At 34.7% G+C, this 23,971-nt stretch overlaps 1 protein-coding gene across 1 annotated transcript in view; it reads left to right on the forward strand.

Annotated features, from left to right (window-relative positions):
- The first annotated feature begins 284 nt into the window (after positions 1-284).
- Positions 285-23,971, forward strand: part of LOC133172194 (A disintegrin and metalloproteinase with thrombospondin motifs adt-1-like) — a 52,566-nt gene continuing 28,879 nt past the window's right edge. Inside the window, exons 1-5 of the mRNA XM_061307041.1 lie at positions 285-374; positions 8,711-8,861; positions 10,413-10,591; positions 19,225-19,372; positions 20,798-20,976. Coding sequence (XP_061163025.1) covers positions 296-374; positions 8,711-8,861; positions 10,413-10,591; positions 19,225-19,372; positions 20,798-20,976 — 736 coding nt within the window. The 5' untranslated portion in view covers positions 285-295. The remainder of the gene's footprint in view (positions 375-8,710; positions 8,862-10,412; positions 10,592-19,224; positions 19,373-20,797; positions 20,977-23,971) is intronic.

A 23,971-nucleotide genomic window follows, 5' to 3' on the forward strand; every position in this document is an offset into this window, starting at 1 on the left:
TTAGATAAGGTTTGGAAAAAAAAATATAATTAGATAATAAATTAAACCACCCTGACAAAAATGTTTCCATTGAGACCGTAAAAGTTATTCAGCCCCCCCCCCCCCCCCTTTGGCAAAGTCTTCCAAAATGGTCGTTGCGAATCCAAACTGCACGTAACATATATATGTACTTGCACAAGTATGAGATCCGGTAGAAGTACTGACTTCCTTTATTCTCTCTTTAGAACTTATAACTCGCAGTTTTTGTTTCTTGTAGGTGTTTTATATGGCCAGCATAGCGAACGTTTTCTGAGCTATGGAACTATTGCTGTTGAATATTTGTATTCTATTGACCATTTGGTTAAATTTTATACCTTTAATAGCATTCTGTGATGGTAAGTAAATCTTTTTTTTCCACTTACGTTCAAATGATGACGACCAAATAGGGTATATTGGCCAAACTTTACCGTATCGATTTACAAAGTTGCTGCTGCAGCAGTGGTTAAAAAAGATGTTATATCTACACGACTTCCGAATGAAGCATCAATATTTACAGCTGAAGCAAAGGCAATACAACTTGCTTTTGATTACATTCAATATTCCTTTACAATTTTTTCAGATTCGCTCTCTTGCTTGCAATCCATTGACAATATGAACATTGACCATCCATACATTCTAGATATTTTAACCAATTGAAGTACTTTCATTTCACTAAACAAGGTAAAGTTGTTGAATTTTGTTGGATTCCAAGTCATATTGGTATCCCTGGAAATACTAAAGCTGACAGTGCTGCAAAATATGCACTTATGAAATTGTACGTTTTAAAGTTCCTTACACTGATCTCAAATATTTAGTAAAAACTTATGTAAACTCTCTTTGGCAAATATTTTGGGAATTTTGTGATAATAATAAACTTTATGCAATACAAAACAAAGTTAACCAGTCATCTGATTTTGGCCTGAAACGTCAGGATGAAGTCATAATTATATCAAGAGTACGAATTGGACATTCAAGGTTTACTCACTCACATTTACTAAACAGGGAACACCAACCTGAATGTATATCTTGCGACTGTGCAATGACTATACATCATATACTTTTTGAATGTATTGATTTTTCGCCTGTAAGAAGCAGACTATTTAATAATGTGCAAACAATGCATGATCTTTTTACAAATATTAATACTCATACAATTTTACAATACTTGAAGGAAACTGAATTTTACAGTAAGATTTAGATTTATTTATTTTAATTAACAATTTGTTTATATTACAAGTTTAACAGTTTTCATATTTTTAAAATTATGTCCGTCGGATGGGACGTTAAATGGTGCCCCGTGTCAAGGATTACAACCCCCTTGGCACGCAAAAGATCGTTTCTCTGGGTTTCGAAAAAGAGAAGGCTCATTGGGGGCCGCCAGGGAAACCCAAAAAACTTTCAACCCGGAACATAAACTTTAACCGCCGAAATATGGCTGAAATATTGCCAACTCGGCGTTAAGCAATAACAATCAATCAATCAACCGTTTCGATTTGTTCTGATTTCTGTTTGCGTGCTGGTTGTATCTTGAATTTCGTTAACTGGATCCTTATAAAAGTAGCACTGTTGTTCCCTCTATTTGTATTTAAAGTACTAAAGTTGAAATTAGGAATCATGTATACTAGGGCTGTATCAATATATCGATACGTATCGATATTTAAGAATGTATCGTATCGAAAAAATAACTTCCAATACGTATTGGACAAGTAGATTTTCTCATAATTCTGTGAAAAAACACCAAAGATTAGATTTTCACTGTTTGAATTAAAATTGATCAATGACATAATCATTAAGGAGATAGGACATCTTAGATAAATATTATAATATTATACATAGACAACTTTTTTTAACATATTGTTTTTACAGTCATTAAAAGTTTGATTTTGAAGTTTAATTTGTAGAGACAGTGAGACGAGCCCTTCGAAATGGATTATAAAACAATTAGTTTTTTATAAAATTCATGCATTGAATGATTTATAAGACTTTTTGATAGACTTGTTAAAGAATCCAATATATCGGATATCGCATTATAAAATATTGTATCGTTTCGTATCGATTTTTTTTTTTGCTGAATACACAGCCCTAATGTATACATGTATAAGTTTGCAAAAATCAAAATTTTTAACTTATCTATAGCATTACATGCATCATTTTATATCACAATACTCATTCATAGAAAACCTGTGAGCCAGAGTAATATCCATACGGTCACTCTGAGTTCATCTCTAGTGGAGAGGCTTATCTTAAAAAAAAAACAGAAGCCTCTGACGAGACTGTAGCTCTACTGCTTTGTACTTAAAAGTACAATATGTAGCACATGGACTTGAAACTTTGCAACAATAAATAGAAGGTTAGGTCTCTTCTTGTGGCAAGATTTATTGCAATCAGACTAAAATTGTATAGGAGGAGTCGCCATATGAAAGAATTTTACAGAAAATTCTGTTTTGATAATATATTGCAGCATCATTCATCAAAAACCAATAAAGAAAATTATGAATCTCAGTGTAGTCTATTTGCATGCCATTAGTAAAATTAAGTATTTGTAGTAACCATGGCAACATCGTTCATTGAAATCAAAAACCGATAAAAAAAATATGTATTGAAGTGTATTCTACTTGTGCGCCAAGTTATACTGAAATCAGACCAAAGCTGTAGGAGGAATAGCGTTTTGAGTATTTCAGAAATTTCTAATTTTAGTAACCATGGCAACACCGTTTATCGAAATCAAAAATTGATAATGATACTTATATAACTTAGTGTAGTCTACTCGTGTGCCAAGTTATATTGAAATCAGACTAAAACTGTAGGAGGAGTAGCATTTTGAAAAATTGTTTACAGACAGACGGACGACGGACACCTTGCTATCGCACAAGCTCTTTTGGCCTCTGACCAGTAGAGCTAAAATCCAACTGGATATAGTTTGTTGCATACACCAACCCATGAAAGCATGAAGTATATGATTGATACAATTGCTTAACTGCAAAATTAGAACACCTATAGTAAATAACTGCTATTTTATCTAGATTATATACATGAACAATAAAACACTGTCATCACGCCCATGGAGGATAAGGGTGAAGAATGTAATTACCAAGTAAATCAAGCTAGTCAATTTTCAGCAAAGGTAGAATTTTCATATTTTTGACGGTGAATATATATTTTTTTTTTGCATAAAATGCCGTTATGATTAAGAGTATTGCAAACTAGAAAGTTTTAAAATTTTCCTTAATGACTTATCTGAATAGTCTTATATCAATAGAGAAGACATACAAAGAAATTATTGTGAAAATTAATTAGAATTGTTGAAGGATCTCATCGTACTTCGATGACTATAAGCAAAAACAATACGATCATGGGCACATCGCTCACCTAAGTCACTTTAGTCCTGCTTTCTTCAGAAGATTTTTTAAAAGACCCCCCTTCTTAATCGGATTATAAATTGTCACCCTATATTGGGGTCCATCCTGGCTAAATTGGGTCAATGGATCCATGCATAACAGGGATCCTTCAATATCAATATGACCAACAGGATCTTACTGTTCTAGAGAAAATTTTCCCTGTATACATCCATTATATAAAATACTAGTAACGTGATCTCCTATTGGATTGCACCCTACCCCATGGGCAATGATTTGAACAACGATTTTTTCAGATTTATCCCAAATAATAATTTTGAACTCTATTCTGACACCATCATACCCCGGGGGTCATGATTTGAATAATTTGGAAACCACACTTTCCCAGTCTTTTCTTGATCAGTGGTTCTTGAGAAGCTTTTCAAAGTTTTCCCCCTAAATTCCCACTATAAAATTTTGATCTATTGTGACCTCACCCTTGCCTAGAGCCATTGATATGAACAATTTAGAATCAACAGTATGTCAAAAAGCTTACCCATGTTTTATCGTTTTCTGGTCTAGTTGTTCTTGAGAATATAATTTTTTAGGTAAAGTATTCTCGCTAAATATGCTCATGTAAAACTTTGATCTCCCCACCCTATCCCTGGAGACTAAGTTTTGAACAATTTAGAATCTACACTATATCAGGAAGCTTACACATATTAAGTTTTTTTCTGTCCCAAGATTTTTAAATGACATGCATGGTCCTACTTTTACCTTTTCTTTATTATCTTCCTTTGACCCTTCATAATACCCCCCCCCCCCCCCCGCAAACGAAGTTTGGGGGGTATATAGGAATCACCTTGTCCGTCCGTCTTTCTGTCTGTCTGTGCAAACGTGCCCGGTTAATATCTTTCTAACGGAAGAACATTAGAATCTGCCACTTCACACAAAGAATGCTCATGACCTGAGGGTGTGTCATGACCTTGACCCAAGGTCATTTGGGCAAGTTCAAGGTCACTGAAAGAAAAAGTTCATAATTCTTGTCCGGTCCATATCTTTCTTATTGATAAACTTGGTGTGTTCCCATTTTACACAAAGATTGCTTATGACCTGAGGGTGTGTCATGACCTAGACCCAAGGTCATATGGGCAGTTCAGGTCACTGAAAGAAAAAGTTCATAATTCGTGTTCGGTCCATATCTTCTAATGGATAAACTTGGTGAGTGCACATTTTATACAAAGATTGTTCATTACCTGAGGATGTGTCATGACTTTGACCCAAGGTCATTTGGGCAAGTTCAAGGTCACTGAATGAAAAAGTTCATAATCCATGTCCGGTCTGTATCTTTCTTATGGAGAATAATGTTGGGATTTTCCACCTCACACAAAGATTGCTTGTGACCTGAGGATGTGTCAAGATCTTGACCTATATTTATTGTAGAAGAAATGGATAAATAATGCATCTATACTTTCCAACAGAGAAATACTTGAAAAATTGTTATTTATTTTTTCAATGTAATAAAACAAATGTTATTGATTAATACAAAAAAAGTATTGATATTTTATTAGGCTGCGCCTTAGTTTCATTCATTAAAAAATATAATGAGTAATTACCGATAAATTTTTACTCTAAATGTTTAAACAAATTGTGAACACCTCTCCATGAGATCCATCAAATACTAATATTAGCGACTTGGCACCTTCTCTGAAAACCCTGTGAGGTATTTGTCCCTTTTGGACAGCTCTAGTTTGAATGATTTTTGAACCCATTAACCAAATATCCTTTGCGCAAACTTTGCTAAAAATTGGCCTGGTAAAAATTGTCCCAGTGGTTCTTGAGACGAAGTTCGAAAGTTTACAGACAGACAGACTCCGGGTAATTATATAACTTCATTTGAGCTTACAGCTCATGTGAACTTAAATACAGACATCATACATGCACTGAAATTTTTTATGCATGCACTGGAGAAATTACAGACGCAGTTTTGAATTCGTTAGGAAAATTGCTTGGATCCATGTTTGCATAAAAAAATCCCCATAGAACATTCCAAACAGTAGATACCAGTAATTATGGCATACATCATGCTACATGTATGTAGTTTTTTGTTTGTATCGATGATGCAAAAACTCTAGAAATTAGAATACATCTGGAAGTGTTTGTTCTTTAGTTCTGAATTTTCAGGTCCGCTATGGTGATGTCATAAAATTTAAAAAACTTTGCATAAAAGTTGCACTTCCTTATCGTAATCCATTTCTTTAAAAACACTTAACTTGCCTTTCAATGAAACAAACACTTGAAAGCAATTACGCAAACCAAATCAGCACTACTTTCCTGTTTTAGTGAGTAAAGTCTCACACAATAAACTTTTTAATTAAGGTCTTACGTTGGAGACGGAAAACCTGATTCCTTTTTCCCTATTACATATATATATTATTTTTTTTCTTACCGATTTTTGTGCAGGCATGTTCTCGAGAACTATTCGGTCGATTTATATGGTGTAAATGAAACTTTCAGATCTTACAGATATTGCTTTCAACCTTGTCGGAAATTATCGTCGTCTCGATGACGTCACTTTAAGTCGCAAGTTATGGCCGATTTTTAGGTCACCTGAGTTTACTCAGGTGACTATTGCTATCTGTTTTCGTCCGTCGTCGTGTGCCAACATTTTCAGCTTCTTCTTTGGAACCATGGGGCCTATTTCAACCAATTTTGACATATAGCATCTATGGGTAAGTAACAATTATGAAATTCATGGCCCCAGGCCCCCTCCCCCCCGCCCTGAGGGGTGGTGCTAAACCATCAAAATTAAAGCAATCTTCTTTACTCCTGGACATTGTTGGCACAATTGTAATAAGCACTGAGCCCTCTACCAAAATTATGAAATTCATGACCCAGGGTCAGGTGTTCTGGTGCTAGAGATGGGTTCTGTTGAATATATAGTGAACATGCATTATTTCTTAAAAATGTTCTCCTCTGCACCTGGATATTAATCAATCAAGCTAAATCAAGCTAAATGCATCGTTATGATAAGCAAGGATACCTCTTTCAAAATTGTGAATTTCATGGGTCCTGGGTCAGGGGTTCTGGTGTTTGGTCGGGGCTCTATTGATTATATAGCACTTTGAAAATCTCTGCACCCGAGTATTACATGTAAGCAAAGAATCGAAATGCCATAATATAGATGAAATTGTATAAATACATGCAATTTAAGGTAAATATGCCTTTTCTCTGTTCCTGGGTATCTAGAGACAGACAGAGTACAAATTGTAACAAGTGAAGCAAATGAGAGTTACTTCCCTTTGTGTTAATCAAGAAATCCTTGTATATAATTTTAATAACAGGTTATTTGATTGAATGCGAATACAAGATAGAATGTTTTATATACACTGTATATAAACAAAATTAAATTGAATGTTTGGTTTGAATGAGCCAAACATGCTAAAAGTCGGATTCTTGCCGGGAAAACAGTATAAAAGATTGACATAAAGATTATTTTTGTAGCGATAGGGCCAATTGTGTACAGAATGTGTATACTATAGTGTCCTGTTTGACAAATGATGAGTTATTGTCATGAAACGTCATGGAGATCAGAGTTAAGTCGGCAAGACACTGCATAAAGTTCTTCTATACCTTAACAAAGTGATCAAGTGATTACAGAGTGCCATGGTGACTAGGGTACATGTTGTAGTTCGTGAAAAGTGGCAAATCGCCATGTTGTAGAGCCAAGACTCTCTTTGTGTACTTAATTGTAGCACTAGGCAAGAGACAAAAACGTATATTTATATATTAAATACCTTGCACATTAGAAAAATGTCCGTAGTATTTGTATATTTTGCACTCATTATCACCCCTGTAAAACTTTGGAAAACCAATTACGATACCAAGGAGATCACTCGGGTCTCGCACGTTACAATAAGAGAGGGTATTTTTACCAGATTGTTGAAACTCGTGGGCAACATACATGTAGCTTCATTTGTCAGTTTTGTTTTATACTTCTATGGATCCTTTACAGTGTTGTATTATACTCTGGTGATCGTTAAGGCCCTTGGGCCTATTGTCTGTTTTAAAAATGAAATTTTGTCCCCCCGTTTTCCCAGAAACTATTTCAGATTGACTCTGAAACTCTCAGAGATAATTGATCGTGACTTATTGATAAGACATACGTGTTTCAATTTTGTTGCTGTCACTTCTGTTGTACACCGGAAGTAGTTTAAGAAATGCATTTTTTTTTTATTCATAAGTGTCCATGGTAGAGTCTTATAAAGTGTTTTAGTGATACTAATTCCATCGGAAGTTTCGAATTCGTCTTCCAAACCGGAAGTTGTCGAAAAATCAGTATAATTCATCGAAACTTTAAGAGATGATTCTTACACACTTTATGTGGAATTTAAAGTCATTTTTAACACTTCCGGTCACACTGGAAATCATTGAAAAAGAACCGAAAAAGTTATTTAAAATTCATAGATCTCACCTCTTATGTGTATCTATAAATATCTGTTCCTGTTATATTTAGTCGTCCTTGTCTAATCAACCAAGTCAAGATATCATCTTGTTTCTTCAGAAATCGGACGGAAGACCTAGGCCTAGTCGTTTCTCGCAACGAGATCACATCTACTTTTGATTTTACAATTGGATATGTATGCAAAGGAATAAGAAACGCAGATTATTGTTAGTTATGTATATACATGTATATTCAGCGAAGATTCATTCAGCTCATTTCTTACATTAGACTGTCCCCTCCCTAACAAAAAAAAATATACTATAATAATAGTTAAATATAGTTTACTGTAGTATCAAAGTTTTCACTATAATAGTAAATCAAAGTTTTTACTATGCTTAATCAAGGTATGTTTACTACGAATTTCAAATTCTTATATTTATTTTCTCAGAACATGAAATAATATTTTTGATATTAAATGGAAATATTACTTGTATATTTACTCTTATTTCCAGAATTTTAGAAATATAAAGGCTCTAACTCTCGATAAAAGTTCTTGAGTAAAGTTCCATTTTAAATCAAAGTATTTACTTTTGTAAATTGTAGTAAACTATGATAAATTTTTAATAGGGCTTGGCTAGCAACAAAACAATTATGACCATCACCATCATAGCTACTATTGATTGAGTATAACTATTAGATAATATTCAAGTTAAAATTAGTTGTATTTGACGATTTTAACATGATCTGATGAACGTTAAATAAACCCGAATTTGCAACAACTATAAATTATGAAAAATTTATTTACAAGAGGAATGTTCCATATACAAAACTGCTGTTGATATAATTATATCAATATGGTGTAACTTGATGTGGAAATAATTGAGTTTCTTATTATGAATATTATGTCTTTCAGCCCAGTCACCAAATATTAGATTAATAGGCGGAACGTCTGATACAGAGGGAAGAGTGGAAGTATTTTATAATAGTTATTGGGGAACGGTGTGCGATGACAACTTTGATGACAAAGAGGCCGCCGTCGTCTGTCATATGCTCGGATTCAGCAGGTAACAAAGTAACTTGTATAACATTCAGAATACTTTTATTTATTTATTCGATTATCCTTTATAACAACCAACAAACGAAGTTTGCGGATGGTGTAAGGTATGTAAAGGTGTGACAGTGTATTGATCTTGCAGCAAGGACAGTTCAGAAAAGATCAAGAAGATATTCTGTATACAAATTTTGCTTGCGACTCTAGAATATGTCCTCACCCTAACCCCGGCAGCTTTAATTTTGAAGCAGAGAAATACATTCCCGTAGAAAGCAGAGACGGGGGCACTTTTTTTGAGTATACATGTAGTACTTTGCTATAGCAAATTTCCCTTCAGATGCTGGTTGGCTTCCCCACTTTTTGTTGCTGTAAGGTAGAGCACTGGCAAATTCCATGACTTGGACAGTTAATTATGTTTTTTTTATTTGCTTATAAGATTATTTTAGAAAGTTTTCATTTTTGAAACGGGTCTGAAATAAAACCTGGAAATTATTTTCGGGGCAAAGGTGGCATGTGACCAAATGTTTATTATGTAAATAAATAAGCACAGGACCAGGGTCTTGGTTTATCAATATGCATACCTAACTGATATGTAAAAGAGTGAAGGTATGCAGGTTCCGTAATGGCATCTGCTCCATTCACTTGATTACATGGCCTGTTCTTTGAAAATAACGCTGCGCCTACGCATTTCGTACACCAGATGTCTCAAAACATTAATCTTATCGTAAAACCCCCAATTTCTGCAAATAATTCCTATTATATTATTTTTAACACTTTTTCAAACTTTGCTTTAACGTGTCCGGAACAATTGCAAATTGTAAAATCCTAGTATTCAAAACAACAAATCTTAGAATTCTAGAGGCGTTCCGGAAAATTTAATATAACTTGAATTATCTCAAAACTAGTTTTATTATTCTTTGAATGCCTCTAGTTCTAGAATTACAATAAGTGATCAATGTTTTGAGATATCAAGTGAATGGAGTGCCGTAGGTGCAGGGTTATTTTTAAAGAAGCAGACGCCTTTACTGAGCCTGCAAATTGTTCTTTTTGCATACCAATAGGTATGTCAAGACAATATGTACCTGTGGGAATAACTTTAGAAGATAATACTTGTTCTCAGATATGAATATCATCAAAGTATTTAGACAAGGTAAAGAAATTAAGAGGTATTAAATTCAGAATGTCCTAGAAATGTAGAATTTTAATAGACAGAAGCGCATCAAGAGGCTATTTTGAACAAAGGTTGCGTCTGACGTAGTTAATGACCCAGAAGTTAAAAGACCTTTATATGCTAGGCATGTGGATGATATCTTCTTTACTCAGCACAAAGGCTACTCACAACCAGAGGTACATGTATTACAGCGTTTTGCCAGTTGCATTTCATCAAGATTTAAGCCATTTGAATTTCACTTTATTTGTAGCAAGATGACGGAGTGTTAATTAAAAGTATTTTAAAATATGGACCTTTTTAAGTTCCCCCCCCCCCCCTTGGGATTTTAGTACGACTAGAAGTTGGTTTTTTTTTTCATTTTGAATATGACGGTGATGGTTATTGATTTCAAAGGGCAAATGCGAAAGCTAAGGGGTCAGCCTTTTTTGGAGAAGGATCTGGACACATTTGGATGGATGAGCTGCGTTGTACGGATTCGGATACAGATTTGTTTCAATGCCCCCAAAACTCGCGTGGCTCCCACAACTGTGTACACGGAGAGGATGCCGGCGTCGTCTGCCAAGTGCTTTCTGGTTAGTTAATTTTTATTATAGTCCATCATGTAAGAGCTACATGTATAAATAAACACTGTTAGTCTGTCCCAGATCTTTTGATGATGTGATGAAGTGTTATTATTTCCAAATTGAAGCAAAACAAGTATATCACGATTAATTAAAGTTTATAAAAATGTGCATCATAGTTTAGGTCATTACTGTCCGACATACGAGAAAACGGTATTAATTTCGAAGAATCGAAAGACCCCGACCATTTTCGAAACGTTAAATCCTTGTTGTGTGAAAATTTGCTAGTTTGTCAATAAACCAGTTGGACTAATTCAAGGTACACATTTCTTCCTTGATTGAACCTAGTTTACAAGCCAAGGCACATGTAGCTATATATTTCGTGATAAAATGATAAAAATGATGATGTGGTACCGTAGAGACAGAATATATTATGTTTGAAAATGATGCTTACAAGAAAATTATTGAAAACTAATAGTTATGTTTTTTGAAGTTCTAAATTTGTATCAATTTAATACCAGGATGATTGTAGCATCTATTTAAATAGAAGAATGTAAAGTTCGATTGATTATTGGATGATTGTAACATTGATTTTAATAGATTGATGGATGGATAGATTGATTTATTATTGCTTAACGCCGAGTCGGCAGTATTTTAGGATATATCTGTGACTCAGTTTAGGTCATATGACCGGCATTTGATAATTTAAAGTTCTTCTGACTCCCTCCAAATGAGCCTACCCTTTTTCGAAAACCAGAGAAACGATCTTTTGCGTGCTAAGGGGGTTGTAATCCCTGACATGGGGCACCACTGAACGCCCTATTTAACGAACTTAAAATTCAATATGTAAACATATAAAACATACGTCTTTATCAACAAAATTGCTTAAACTAAATACATCTAAATCTTCATTTAAAAACGTTTCGTGTAAATAATCTAAAATTGTGTAAGTGTAAACATTAAATTTTTGTAAAAAGTGCATCGTTTGTACACTACAAAAAGTCAACTTCCAATAGGCAAAAAATCAGTCCCATCTTCAGTAACAGAATATAAGAATATGAGTAATAATTAAATGAAAGCCACAAGATTTACATTCTGGTTGAAATTCACATGATTAAGTAATAATGAATAAATGCACAATACATATGTAACAAGATTTACAGAGTTATGCCGCTTGTCATGTGAACTGTATTAGTGTCCTTGTAATTGTGACGTCATGTAGTGTGTATTAAAGATGGCAACTGTGCACAAGTGTTGTTGAGAATCTTACATGGTGTCAGAAGAAAAATGGACCGGTTAAACCCTCCAGCCGCACTCAACTTAAACGGAAACTTAAAGGAGAACTGGAGGCGATTTAAGCAGCAATTCGACATATATAATATAGCGTCCGGAACGGCGAAGAAAGATGATAAAGTGCAGGCTATGACCTTACTCCACGTGGTTGGCGCTGAAGCCATTGAGGTTTATAATACGTTTACCTGGGATGACAAAGATAAAGAAAAAGTCGCGGACATTTGTGAGAAATTCGAGGCTTATTGCAACCCGAGGAAGAACATTACATATGAAAGGCACATGTTCAACACCAGGGTACAGAAAGAAGGTGAGCGCATAGATGCATATGTTACTGATCTAAAACAAAGAGCTGCGAGTTGCGAGTTTGAAAATTTACAAGATTCTCTTATCAGAGATCGGATCGTATGCGGGATCAAGAGTGACTCTGTAAGAAAGAGACTGTTGAGAGAAGAAAACCTTACATTACAGAGGGCTATAGACATTTGTCGTGCTAATGAAGCCAGTGAATCACAGATTAAAAATATCGCAGATGAGAAAGCTATAAATCACGTGGTCGCGCAAGGAGCATATGGCGGGTTCAGGCGTGTCAGAGGAAATTCGCGTCATAATAACAACAAACCGACACGTGATAGAGACAAAAGCAAACCACGGCAAGGAAAATGTAAGCGCTGTGGAACTTCTCATGCTCGAGGAAACTGTCCAGCGTACGGTAAGGAGTGCAGAAAATGTGGGAAAATGAATCATTTTGAAAAAATGTGTAAAAGTCGGAGAGACCGTGTACACATGCTCCAGCATGAGTCCGATTCGGATGCAGATAGAGATTCACTGTCAGATGACGAATTCCTAGCATACGGAATCGAGACCACGGACAAGGATAGGGAACAGGACTGGATGGTTCGAGTGAAAATCAATGACATTTCCGTTGACTTCAAGATAGATACAGGGGCACAGTGTAATGTGATCACGGAGAAATTTTGCAAAGAAGCAGGAATCAGGAATATTAGCAAATCGAAGTCGCGATTAATCTCATACTCCAAGGATGAAGTCAAAACTATTGGCAAGACTCGCGTTGTGTTAGAATACAAACAGAAGTATTATGATGCTGTAGTTCATGTTGTGGATCATGATGTTGTACCTGTACTTGGCTTACAAACTTGTCTGGATTTGAAGCTTGTCCAACGTGTAAATCTGGTCGATGAAAATCAAAGTACTGCGAGTACTGACAGTGTCATCAAGGAATACCAACACTTATTTTCTGGAATCGGATGTTTGCCAGGAGAATATGACATTAAAGTGAATCCAAATGTTACACCTAAAGTGCACCCTCCACGAAGAGTTGCACACGCTTTAAAACCGAAAGTCAAGGAAGAGTTAGACAGGATGGTTAGTGAGAAAGTCATCACGAAAGTAGAAAAACCAACAGCATGGGTTAATCCAATCGTCATTGTAGAAAAACCCAATGGAAAAGTAAGAATTTGTTTGGACCCAAGGGACTTGAATCGCGGAATTCAACGGGAACATTATCCGCTGAAAACAGTTGAGGAGGTAGCCGCAACGCTAAAAGATGCAAAAGTTTTCAGTACTCTTGATGCTGCCTCAGGATTTTACCAAATCAAGTTGTCAGAGAGGAGCACTTGGGTGACAACATTTAATACTCCTTACGGGCGATACAAGTTTGAACGTCTACCCTTCGGAATTTCTAGTGCGCCGGAAATTTTTCAGAGAACAATATCGCAAATTTTTTCAGACATTGATGGGTGTAGTACTATAGCTGATGACATTTTGATTTATGGACGGAATCAAGAAGAACATGATCAGAGACTCTCAGCTGTCTTAGCAAGAGCACAAGAAGTTAACTTGAGGTTCAACAGACAAAAATGTAAACTCAGTCAGTCAGAAGTCAAATTCGTAGGTCATGTGTTTGGACCAGATGGATTGAAGCCTTGTCGAAGTAAAGTTCAAGCGATAATTGAGATGAAGAGTCCGGAAAACAAGAAAGACCTACAAAGATTCCTGGGAATGATTAACTATTTAGGAAAATTCATACCCAATATGTCAACAGTGAACAGACCGTTGCGTCAACTTCTAGAAAAGAATGTTGAATGGCATTGGACACAGACACACCAACAAGCATTGGAGGAGTTGAAATGTGCAATTACAAGTGCACCTGTTCTCAAATACTATGACGTGTCAGCACCAGTAAAAATTTCAGCAGATGCTTCTTCTGTAGGACTGGGAGCATGTCTTCTACAAGGAAATCAACCGATAGCTTATGCGTCGAGATCCTTAAATTCAGCTGAACAGAACTATGCTCAAATTGAAAAAGAGCTACTCGCTATTGTGTTTGGACTCATTAAATTTCATGATTACGTGTATGGGAAAGTAGTGGACATAGAAACGGACCACAAACCACTGGAAAGTCTTTACAAAAAGCCATTATCCAATGCACCACCGAGATTGCAGAGAATGATGTTAAGAATCCAGAAATATGACTTGAGAGTAAAGTACTCACCGGGAGAAACACTTCACATTGCCGATACTCTTAGTCGCGCAGCATTAAGAAACGATGAATCAGAAAATGACTTTGAGGTTCATATACTCGAGAACAAACCGATAACATGTGAAAATGTGGAACGATTCCAGGCTGAAACTGCAAAGGACGAAATACTAGGGAAACTGATGAAAACCGTGATTAATGGTTGGCCAGAATCCAAACAGAAAATTGATCCGGAGTTAAATCTGTATTGGAACTTCAGAGATGAGATCAACATATCTGACGGACTTGTGTTCAAGGGAGATAGAATCATTACTCCTTTATCTATGCGTCATGAAATGCTGAAAAGAATTCATCTGAGCCACATGGGAATTGAAAAAAGCTTAAGCAGAGCACGAGAATTACTTTACTGGCCTGGGATGAGTCAACAAATTAAAGACCTTGTAGAACAGTGTGAAATTTGCAATAAACACAGAAATAAACAGCAGAAACAACCACTCTTACAACATGAAGTGCCAAACCGACCATGGCAAAAAGTTGCCACTGATCTCTTCTACTTGAATGGAGACTCTTACCTAGTACTTGTTGACTACTTCTCTAAGTTCTTTGAACTGTCAATGTTACAGGATACCAAAAGTCTGACAGTTATCAAATGTCTCCGTCAAAACTTTGCTAGATATGGAATTCCAGAAAAACTCGTTAGCGACAACGGACCAGAGTATTCAAGCTACGAATTTCAAGCTTTTGCTAGAGACTTCGGTTTCAAGCACATCACATCATCTCCAAGGTACCCTCAGAGCAATGGACTAGCAGAGAGGACCGTTCAGACAGCCAAAAAACTTCTGAAAAAGGCCATTGAAGACCATCAAGATCCGTATTTATCTCTTTTAGAGCTTCGCAATACACCACTTCCTGGTGTGGGACTTTCACCTGTGCTACTTCTGATGGGTCGCAGAACCAGATCTTTCGTTCCAGCCAAATCGTCACTCTACACACCCAACAACTTCCCTGGGAAATCCGTCAGGAAAAATCTACAATTTAAACAGCAGAAGCAAAAACACTACTATGATAGAAATACCAAAGAAAGAACACCATTATCAGAAGGAGACGTAATTAGAATTCGTTCACATCAATCATCATCAACTTCATGGAATCCAGGACAAGTCGTCAAACAATGCGAGGAACCAAGATCCTACATAGTAAAATCAGGAAACCGCATATTCAGGAGAAATCACAAGGATTTAGTGAAAACCAAGGAAAGGAGTGTTCCAGAAAATTCTAGGGAGGAAGAAGACGACGTAGTGATCATTCCACCAATGCAGGCAGATTCAACGCATACAGATTCGAGGAGTGTTATAGGTAGTAAAGAGTCGTGTCAGCCAGTAAAGGCAGTGAAAAGTGAAAGTGTCAAAATATGTGAAAATAATGAAAATGTGAAAATTTCAAATCCCAAAGTCCGATTCACAAGGTCGGGAAGAGCGTCAGTGTTACCGGCAAGATACCAAACTTAACGCTTGTAATAATTTCAGTGTTGTGTTTGTCTACAAGTATGGACGTTACCAAACTCTTTTTCTGTTTAAAGTTAATTCATGTGTCCAGTGATGTTTTGAAATGCGGCGGATTTGTTTAAGAAATGTTTTATTGTTATCATGTTATGAGTAATTGAAATACACAGAACTCTAAATTCGGACATTTCAAATTTACAGTATATTTATTTAGCAATAGGATTCTAGGATTTGTAAAACTGTAAACGCACAAATATCTTAAAAAGGGAGATGTAACAAGATTTACAGAGTTATGCCGCTTGTCATGTGAACTGTATTAGTGTCCTTGTAATTGTGACGTCATGTAGTGTGTATTAAAGATGGCAACTGTGCACAAGTGTTGTTGAGAATCTTACAACATATTCTTTAGGTGATCACTTCGTCTTGACGTTTCAGGCCAAAGTCAGACGATTTGTTAACTATGCTTCCTTTACCATAAAGTTTATTTTTTTAATTACGAATTTCCCAAAAAATTGCGAAAGAACATTATATTATTTTGAAGAATATTTTAGATCAGCTAGTTTAAGGAATTTTAAAACGTGGGATTTCATACTGAAGAGCAATTTTTGCAGCACTACTGTTTTCAGGGATGTCAATATGACTTGGAATCCAATAAAAGTCAGCTACATGTATTTTACTTTGTTGATTGAGTTCATAGAACTGAATTAAAATATTCAAAATAGATGGGTAGTCAATGTTTATATTTTGTATGGATTGTAAGCATGAAAGCGAGTCCACAAATACTGGAGAAAAAAGACCTGAGTCACTCATGTGACCTTCATATATTGCTATCCGTTTTTGTTTGTCGTCGTCCGTCGTGCGTTAACATTTGAACATTTCCATCTTCTCTGAAACCGCTGAACCATTTTCAACCAATTTTGGCATATGGCATAAATATGTGAAGGGGAACAAAAATTGTGAATTTCATGGTCTCTGCCAAACCACGAAAATTAATGCAATCTTTAAAAATCTTTTTCTTTACCCCTAGACATCAAGCAATCAAACTGTTGGCATGATTTTAATAAGCATTTGAGCTTTCTACTAAAATTATGAAATTCATGGGCCCTAGGGTCAGGATTTTTTTTATAAATTAGGATGCCTCTTCCGAATTGTTAAATTCATGGCCCCAGGGTTGGGGGGGGTTCTGGTGAAAGGGGAGAGCTCTATTGCTTATATAGTGAAAAAGCATAATTTCCTTGAATTTCTTCTCTGCTCCTGCCCTAACAAAGAATTACTATAGTTTAATATAGTTAACTGTAGTTAACTAGTTTACTGTATAATAGTTAACTATAGTTTACTATAGTTAACTAAAGTAAAAACTTTAATTTACTATGAAACTTAACACTGGAACTTTTTTGAGATATCAAAGCTCAAAACTCGATAATAGTCGTGCAAAAGCTGGAAATAATATGTGAATATACAAATAATAGTCTCATTTAATATAAAAAAAAATGTGCATGTATGAATTGGAGAACATAAAATAAAACAGTCTGAAATCAATAGTAAAAATACTAGTAGTTTGATTTATTATGGTAAAAACTTTGATTTACGATAGTAAAAATTGTGATACTCTAGTAAACTATAGTTAATTAAAGTAAACTATAATTAATTATAGTATTTTTGCTAGGGTGGTTATAAAGCAAAGAAACTAAGTGTATAGTTATGATGATCAAGAGACAGAATTGTGAGTTTCATGGCCAATGTATCAGATGTTCCGTTGTAAGGATGGGGGTCTATTGATAATATACTGTATACAGGGAAATTTTCGCCCCCGTTTTATTTTCGCCCTACTCACAGATGGGTGAATTTAAAACGGGGCGAATTTAAAAAAACACACAATATAATTTATCAAACAGAATTGTGACTGGGCGAATTTAAAACGGGGCAAAATTGTTTGCAAGTGTGAAAGGGCGAAAATACCAAGGGGCGACAATAACCCTGTATACAGTAGTGAAAACGCTTTAATTCTATTGAATAATCCTGCCTGCTCCTTAGTGTTGAGCAGTTAAACAAAGTGCATAGTTATGATAAACAAGGGTCCTTTTTACAAAATTTGGTCCCAGGGTCAGGGATTCAGGTGTTTCTTGGGGGGGGGGGGGTCTCTATTGATAATTTAGTGAAAATGTGTTAATTCTTCGAAAATATTCAACTACATGTAAGTGCATAGTTTTGATGATGGGGGTACATGTACCTCTTCCAAATTTGTGAATTTCATGACCCTGGGTCATGGGTTGTGGTGTTAAGGTAGGGCTGTGTTGAATATGTAGTGAAAATGCATTGTTTCTGTGAAATTCTTCTCTGCTCCTGGGCATATCGGAGGCAAACAGAGTAAAAGTTTTAATAAGTAAGAGTATTTTTACAGATTTTTGAACATCTGGACCATTTGGTCAAGTGCTCTGGTCCTGGCAGGGCTCTATTAATTTGTAGTCGACTTATAGAAGTTATTCCCCTTTGCCATTCAATTTTGATAATTAATCACTGTAAATAATGGATTTGAAAGGTTGATAGCTATAGAATTAGAGAATTATGCAAGAATTTTTATTGATAATACAAAAAGTACTTTCATAGTTTTAATGATCAGGTAGACTTGTAAATAATAGATAAATAAAAATGAGACTAAAATAACTTAATATCTTATTAAATGTTCTTCTAAGAGCAAGAGAGACCATTGTGAGAGGTTTCAATATGGGGTTTAAAATTGTACAGAAGCACTAATAGTGCATGGTGATTATGATAAAGGGGAACAGATTAGAACTTTAGATCCTTCTCTACACTGCACACTAAAGAGTTTTGAGCTTTTCTGATCAAAATTTGTCCGTTGTCTGTCTTCTTCTCCAGAACCACTGGGCCAATTTCAACCAAACTTGCCGTAAAGTATCCTTGGATTCAAATTTCTTCCAATGAAGGGCCACGCCTTCTTCCAAGGGGAGATAATTAGTAAAATTTTAATGGCATTTTTTTTAAAAATAAATCTTAAAAACAAGGGGGGGGGGGGAGAAAATAGAAAACTACAAGGAAGCATCCTCAGGTAGTTTAGCTTCACATTTATTCAAATCATGACCCTTGGGGTAGGGCGGGGCTGCTATAGGCGATGAAGGTTTTACATACATAGGAAAAATCTTTAAAAATCTCAAGAACAGCAAATCCATGATTCGTTATAATTATATGGAAGCATCCTTAGGTAGTGTAGATTTTTGCAGTTCATCAAAAGTAAAAAAGATAGAAAATTATTGTAAGAAAATAATTCCTTAAATTAAATTCTTAAATGTTTATTATTATTATATCATAATGATTGTAACATTCATTTTAAATAGAAGGATCAGATATAAGGCTTGCGGGCGGATCCAGTGCTTTGGAGGGTCGGGTGGAGATTTTTTATAACGGTGAATGGGGTACTGTGTGCGATGACTCCTGGGATAATAACGATGCAGCAGTCGTCTGCTTCATGCTGGGATTTTCAAGGTACCACTTTAATATTACAGTCTTATTGAATGAAAGAAGATGGTCGTATTTGGCGTGTGATCTGCAGGAATGATGTGTACGAAACATAGTTTAAATCTCCACGGTTTGGTCGGCGGCTGACCACAGCTGGACAGACTTTTCAAAGTTACCTGCATATGAAAATATTACATTCAATTTTACTTTGAAATACCTTTACAAATTGTAATATTTAAAACCGATTATCTTTATAGTTACGATGGCATAGTAAAACTTCACATAAATAATAAACACCTATGAGAAAATAGGGTACAGTTAAGGACTAGTTGAGTTTAAAGTTTCCGTTGGAAAAATTGCTTCCGCTCTCGGTGCGAGTGAACCAGAATTTATCTGTTTTGAAATTCAAATAATTCAGTACATAAAATGAAACTGAATTGATTGTTTGCATGAAAAGTAATTGACGCTCCATGCAACTATCGAACCAATATTTTCGATTCCAGAGTGCGCTGGACTGGTGACGCATACTACTTAGGCTACACAAACATTCACGATTTTAAAAAGACAATGAAACACTGCAAATACACCACAGGCACTTAATTCGGTAATAAATTTTTTAACACATACGTGTGTAGTGTAATAATACCCGGAACACAAGGTATCCATCTCCGAATTACATGGAGTAACCCCCTCCCCAGAATCGCAACCATTTACACTTTCATGGAGAGATAACTCAGAGATAGCAAATTTTTAGGAAAAAACGTGTTTAAAAATGGAACAGTTTGTACCAAATGACTCATCTGGCAAATTTTCAACTTAATTTTTTTTAGCAAATCAAATCAATAAGGGGAAACATTTCCTTTTCCTATTTCACAGGAACCCGATACTTCAAAAGAATGCTAAAATTTCTTGTGACAGATCAATCATTTTTCACTTTTCAAGTGCGTCTAGATTCCTGCTGAATGCCAATCAGAAGCGCCCTCATTCTTTGAAAACAAAATTTCCGTACTCATTTACTATTATGATATTTTTTTCTGTCTTATTTTTATTAATAACAGTGAATCAAAGGATACGATTTATGGACAAACATGTAAAAGTGCAAACAATCCATAAAAAAGTTTAAAATAAAAGAAGAACCTACAAAAAGAAAAATTAAATCTAAATATATATGTGTTCAAAACGAGACAACAGCTATGGTTTGTAATAGAAATTGTTGAGGTACATTGTAATACACAACCTCGAAACTTTCTGTATGAACCAAAAAAAACCCGTGTTCTAAATGATTTTTTAAAAAATTTACAAAGTAAACAGAGTCAGAAGCATTATTTTCAGGCATTGATTTATACATTAGGGTCTTTCTATTTGAATGAAGTCGTAATAATGAAAAAAAAATGGATCAAAGGAAATGTAATTCTGACATTTGTTCATTATGTAAATCGTCTGAATTTGCAGGGAAAACGCCACAGCAAAAACATCAGCATACTTTGGGCAAGGTAATAGCCAGATGAGGATTTGGACAGATGATGTTAAATGCCAAGGAGATGAAAGAGATTTATTTCATTGTAACAAGTCGAGGATGGGTACACACAATTGTGGACATTCAGAGGATGCTGGAGTAGTTTGTTCTTTAGGTAACTAAAGGTTCTGCTAACTCTGCATCTGTACTTTATATTTGGAGTATTTAGATTTTAGGCATTTTATGACCTGCATTTCAAGATTTATTTATTTGGCAAAATTAAGCGGTATTATATATATATATATATATATATATATATATATATATATATATATATATATATATATATATATATATATATATATATATATATCAGAGATAAATTCACTTAACAAGCCGCCCCAACCTAGGGTTACACTCTCGAAATGCGGAACCTGTGTATCCTAACAATGCAGAAACAGCGCGCTAGACCGCTCGGTCATCTATAGTAAAAAAAAATTGCTTTCGATGGCGATGTAATTCTTGCGGCGTCGAGCTAAACTACACGGTCATTGAGAATGGAATTGAGATACAGATATTTGGACAAAGTTTTATTAGAGGATCGTTACCGATACATATTGCCGATACATATTGCAATGAAATTATTATTATTTAAAGCATATAATACGATTGACCTCGATACACGAACAATCCTTCACGCGCACAATTCTACATGATACTAGAACGATCACGATCGATAATGCAAACGCATTATTCTTTCCGCAAAATGGGTAAAAATACTTCGAATTGTGCATTTCCGAAACAAAATGTGTTATTACTTTAGATTTGAAATAATTTAGGTATGTATCAGTTGTTCAACATTTAGAAACATGTTTTACTGTAATTTACAGCTACATACTTTAGAATGATGGTTTTCATCGTTTCAATTTGTGTATCGGTGATATCAACTACATTGTAGGTTGTAAAATATTGTAAAATTTATGCTTTAAAATCTAAATTGGTAGATTTTAAAAATAATTAAATCAATTTTTACCCAATATTATACCCCCACCTTAGCTCCAATATATGGATTATGGTTAAACTAAACTTGAATCCACTTAACATGAGAATACTTAAATTTCAGTAAGACTTAAATTGCCTTACTGTTCTGAATAAAAGATTCATATTAAACATTTTAAGGTTCATAAACCCTCTGCTCACTCATATCAAATGTAGCTTTAACTTTTATGATTTTCCGAAAGAAATGTATTTTACAAGTAAAATACCAACACTTATACCATAGCTTGTGGGGAAAATTAAATAAACAAAAAAAAGACCATTTCAACTTGACAAATCTATAAAGGAATAATAAACATTTATGTCATTAAATCCCTCTTATCAGAGTATCAATGAACCTTAAATTAAGTTATCAGGAAAAACAACAATGCTAGTCATCATGTGTAATTTTCAATTTGAAACTCAAAAGCAGATTCGCCTACTTAATTTTTTCGTGCAGCTTTCAAAATTTTATTTTCGAATCTTGGTACTAATACCGTAATATATTTAGCAATAAAAAAGTAAATTGTGTTTCTCGTAAAATTTGAATTGAATTTATCATTTATCATCTTTGATGAACATTTTATTTACTTTTAATTATTCATTTATTTAGTTTTGATCAACCTTTTTCAAGAACGTATTGATTGTCCAAAATAAAGTAAGATCTTTGTTCACTTATGACATCTTCAAAATCGTCTGCAAACGCGATAATTAGATTTCGTACGCTTAGCCTCGGGCAGTTTTAACAATACATAACACATCAAACGACGAAAATTTGACCCCACACAATTATGTGATTTTACAATGCAATATCATTTTGGACGGTGCAACTTTGTCAAATAACAATCATTTTACGAATTCATTACTCTAATTTCGAGACAAAAGGCTTAGAAAATCAGTAAAAATAAAACAAGTAGCTATGAATTTGCAAAATTCAATAAAACTTTTCCGCAATATTTTCAGAGAGTAAAGTGTTTATTAGAACTTTTCGAAGTTATGTTTATTATAAAAGTAAGAAAGAAAACGTATAAAAGATACACAAAGCAAAAAACTAGATGCTGATATTACGGAATTTAATGATACAATTTCTGTTTAAGAGAGAATTTTTGAAAGATTTTTGTAAAAAAAAAAAAAAAAAAAAAGGGGGGGGGGGGCGGGGGGTAGGAGGGGTGTGTGTAATTTTTGGCTCAGAATTGGAACTTGTTGAATTTATTGTCAAAACAACAAATATTATTTTAGTACATTCCGCCTTGATAAACATTAAAAATTTAGATGCCAAAATGACCACCTTTGAAAATGCTCGAATTGTGCAATTTTTTTTCAGTATTTGGGTCGGAAAAATACCTTTTCAAACCCGCACCCGATCAACAATATGTATGTAAAAAATCAATCCCCGGCCACCCACAATATGCATCTGTTTTCCTGCCATATTTGGAAAAGATACCCAATGTTATGTTTAAAAAAAAATATCGTATGCAATTTTGATATAAATTTTACACATTACACCTTTTTGGAAAAATTCTTTGCATGCGTTGGAATTTCGTCACACTATGAGCACTACTTTTACCATTATCATAATTTGATTGCACATGGTATACTTGCATCGTTATCATTCTCTTCCGCTGCGCTCCATACACCTCTATCAACGCTTGTTATACAAGATTCTTGGAAAAATTGTAAATGATGAAAAATTCTATTAATAATAGATTTTAATTAATGTTTCTCATCTGAAAACAGGATTTATTTTAATCTATCCTTCTGTATTCAATAATCCAGAAGTGAAAAAAGGATTAGATAGATTACAAGATCAGTACGTACTGGTCCCTGCTGACAAAGCAGGTAACAACATTGTCTTTGTTTGTAAGGGTCATTACATGTATATTAAATGTATTTTAGAGGAACTTGGATTTAATTCTACAAGTGGTAATCCAACTTATACTCACAGTTCTCTTTCTAAGGAAGAAATTCTTCAAAATCATATGTCAGTTTTGAATATTTTTAATATTACAAACAACCAAAATGAATTCGTATTACCATATCTATATTGGATTCCGAAACTTCATAAAAATCCTTACAAACAAAGATACATAGCGGGTTCCAGTAAATGTTCAACCAAGCCTCTTTCTTTACTCCTT

This window comes from Saccostrea echinata, unplaced genomic scaffold (genome assembly GCF_033153115.1).
Source record: "Saccostrea echinata isolate AGI-Se365-2 ecotype Australia unplaced genomic scaffold, CSIRO_AGI_Sech_v1 ptg000054l, whole genome shotgun sequence".
Lineage (NCBI taxonomy): Eukaryota > Metazoa > Mollusca > Bivalvia > Ostreida > Ostreidae > Saccostrea > Saccostrea echinata.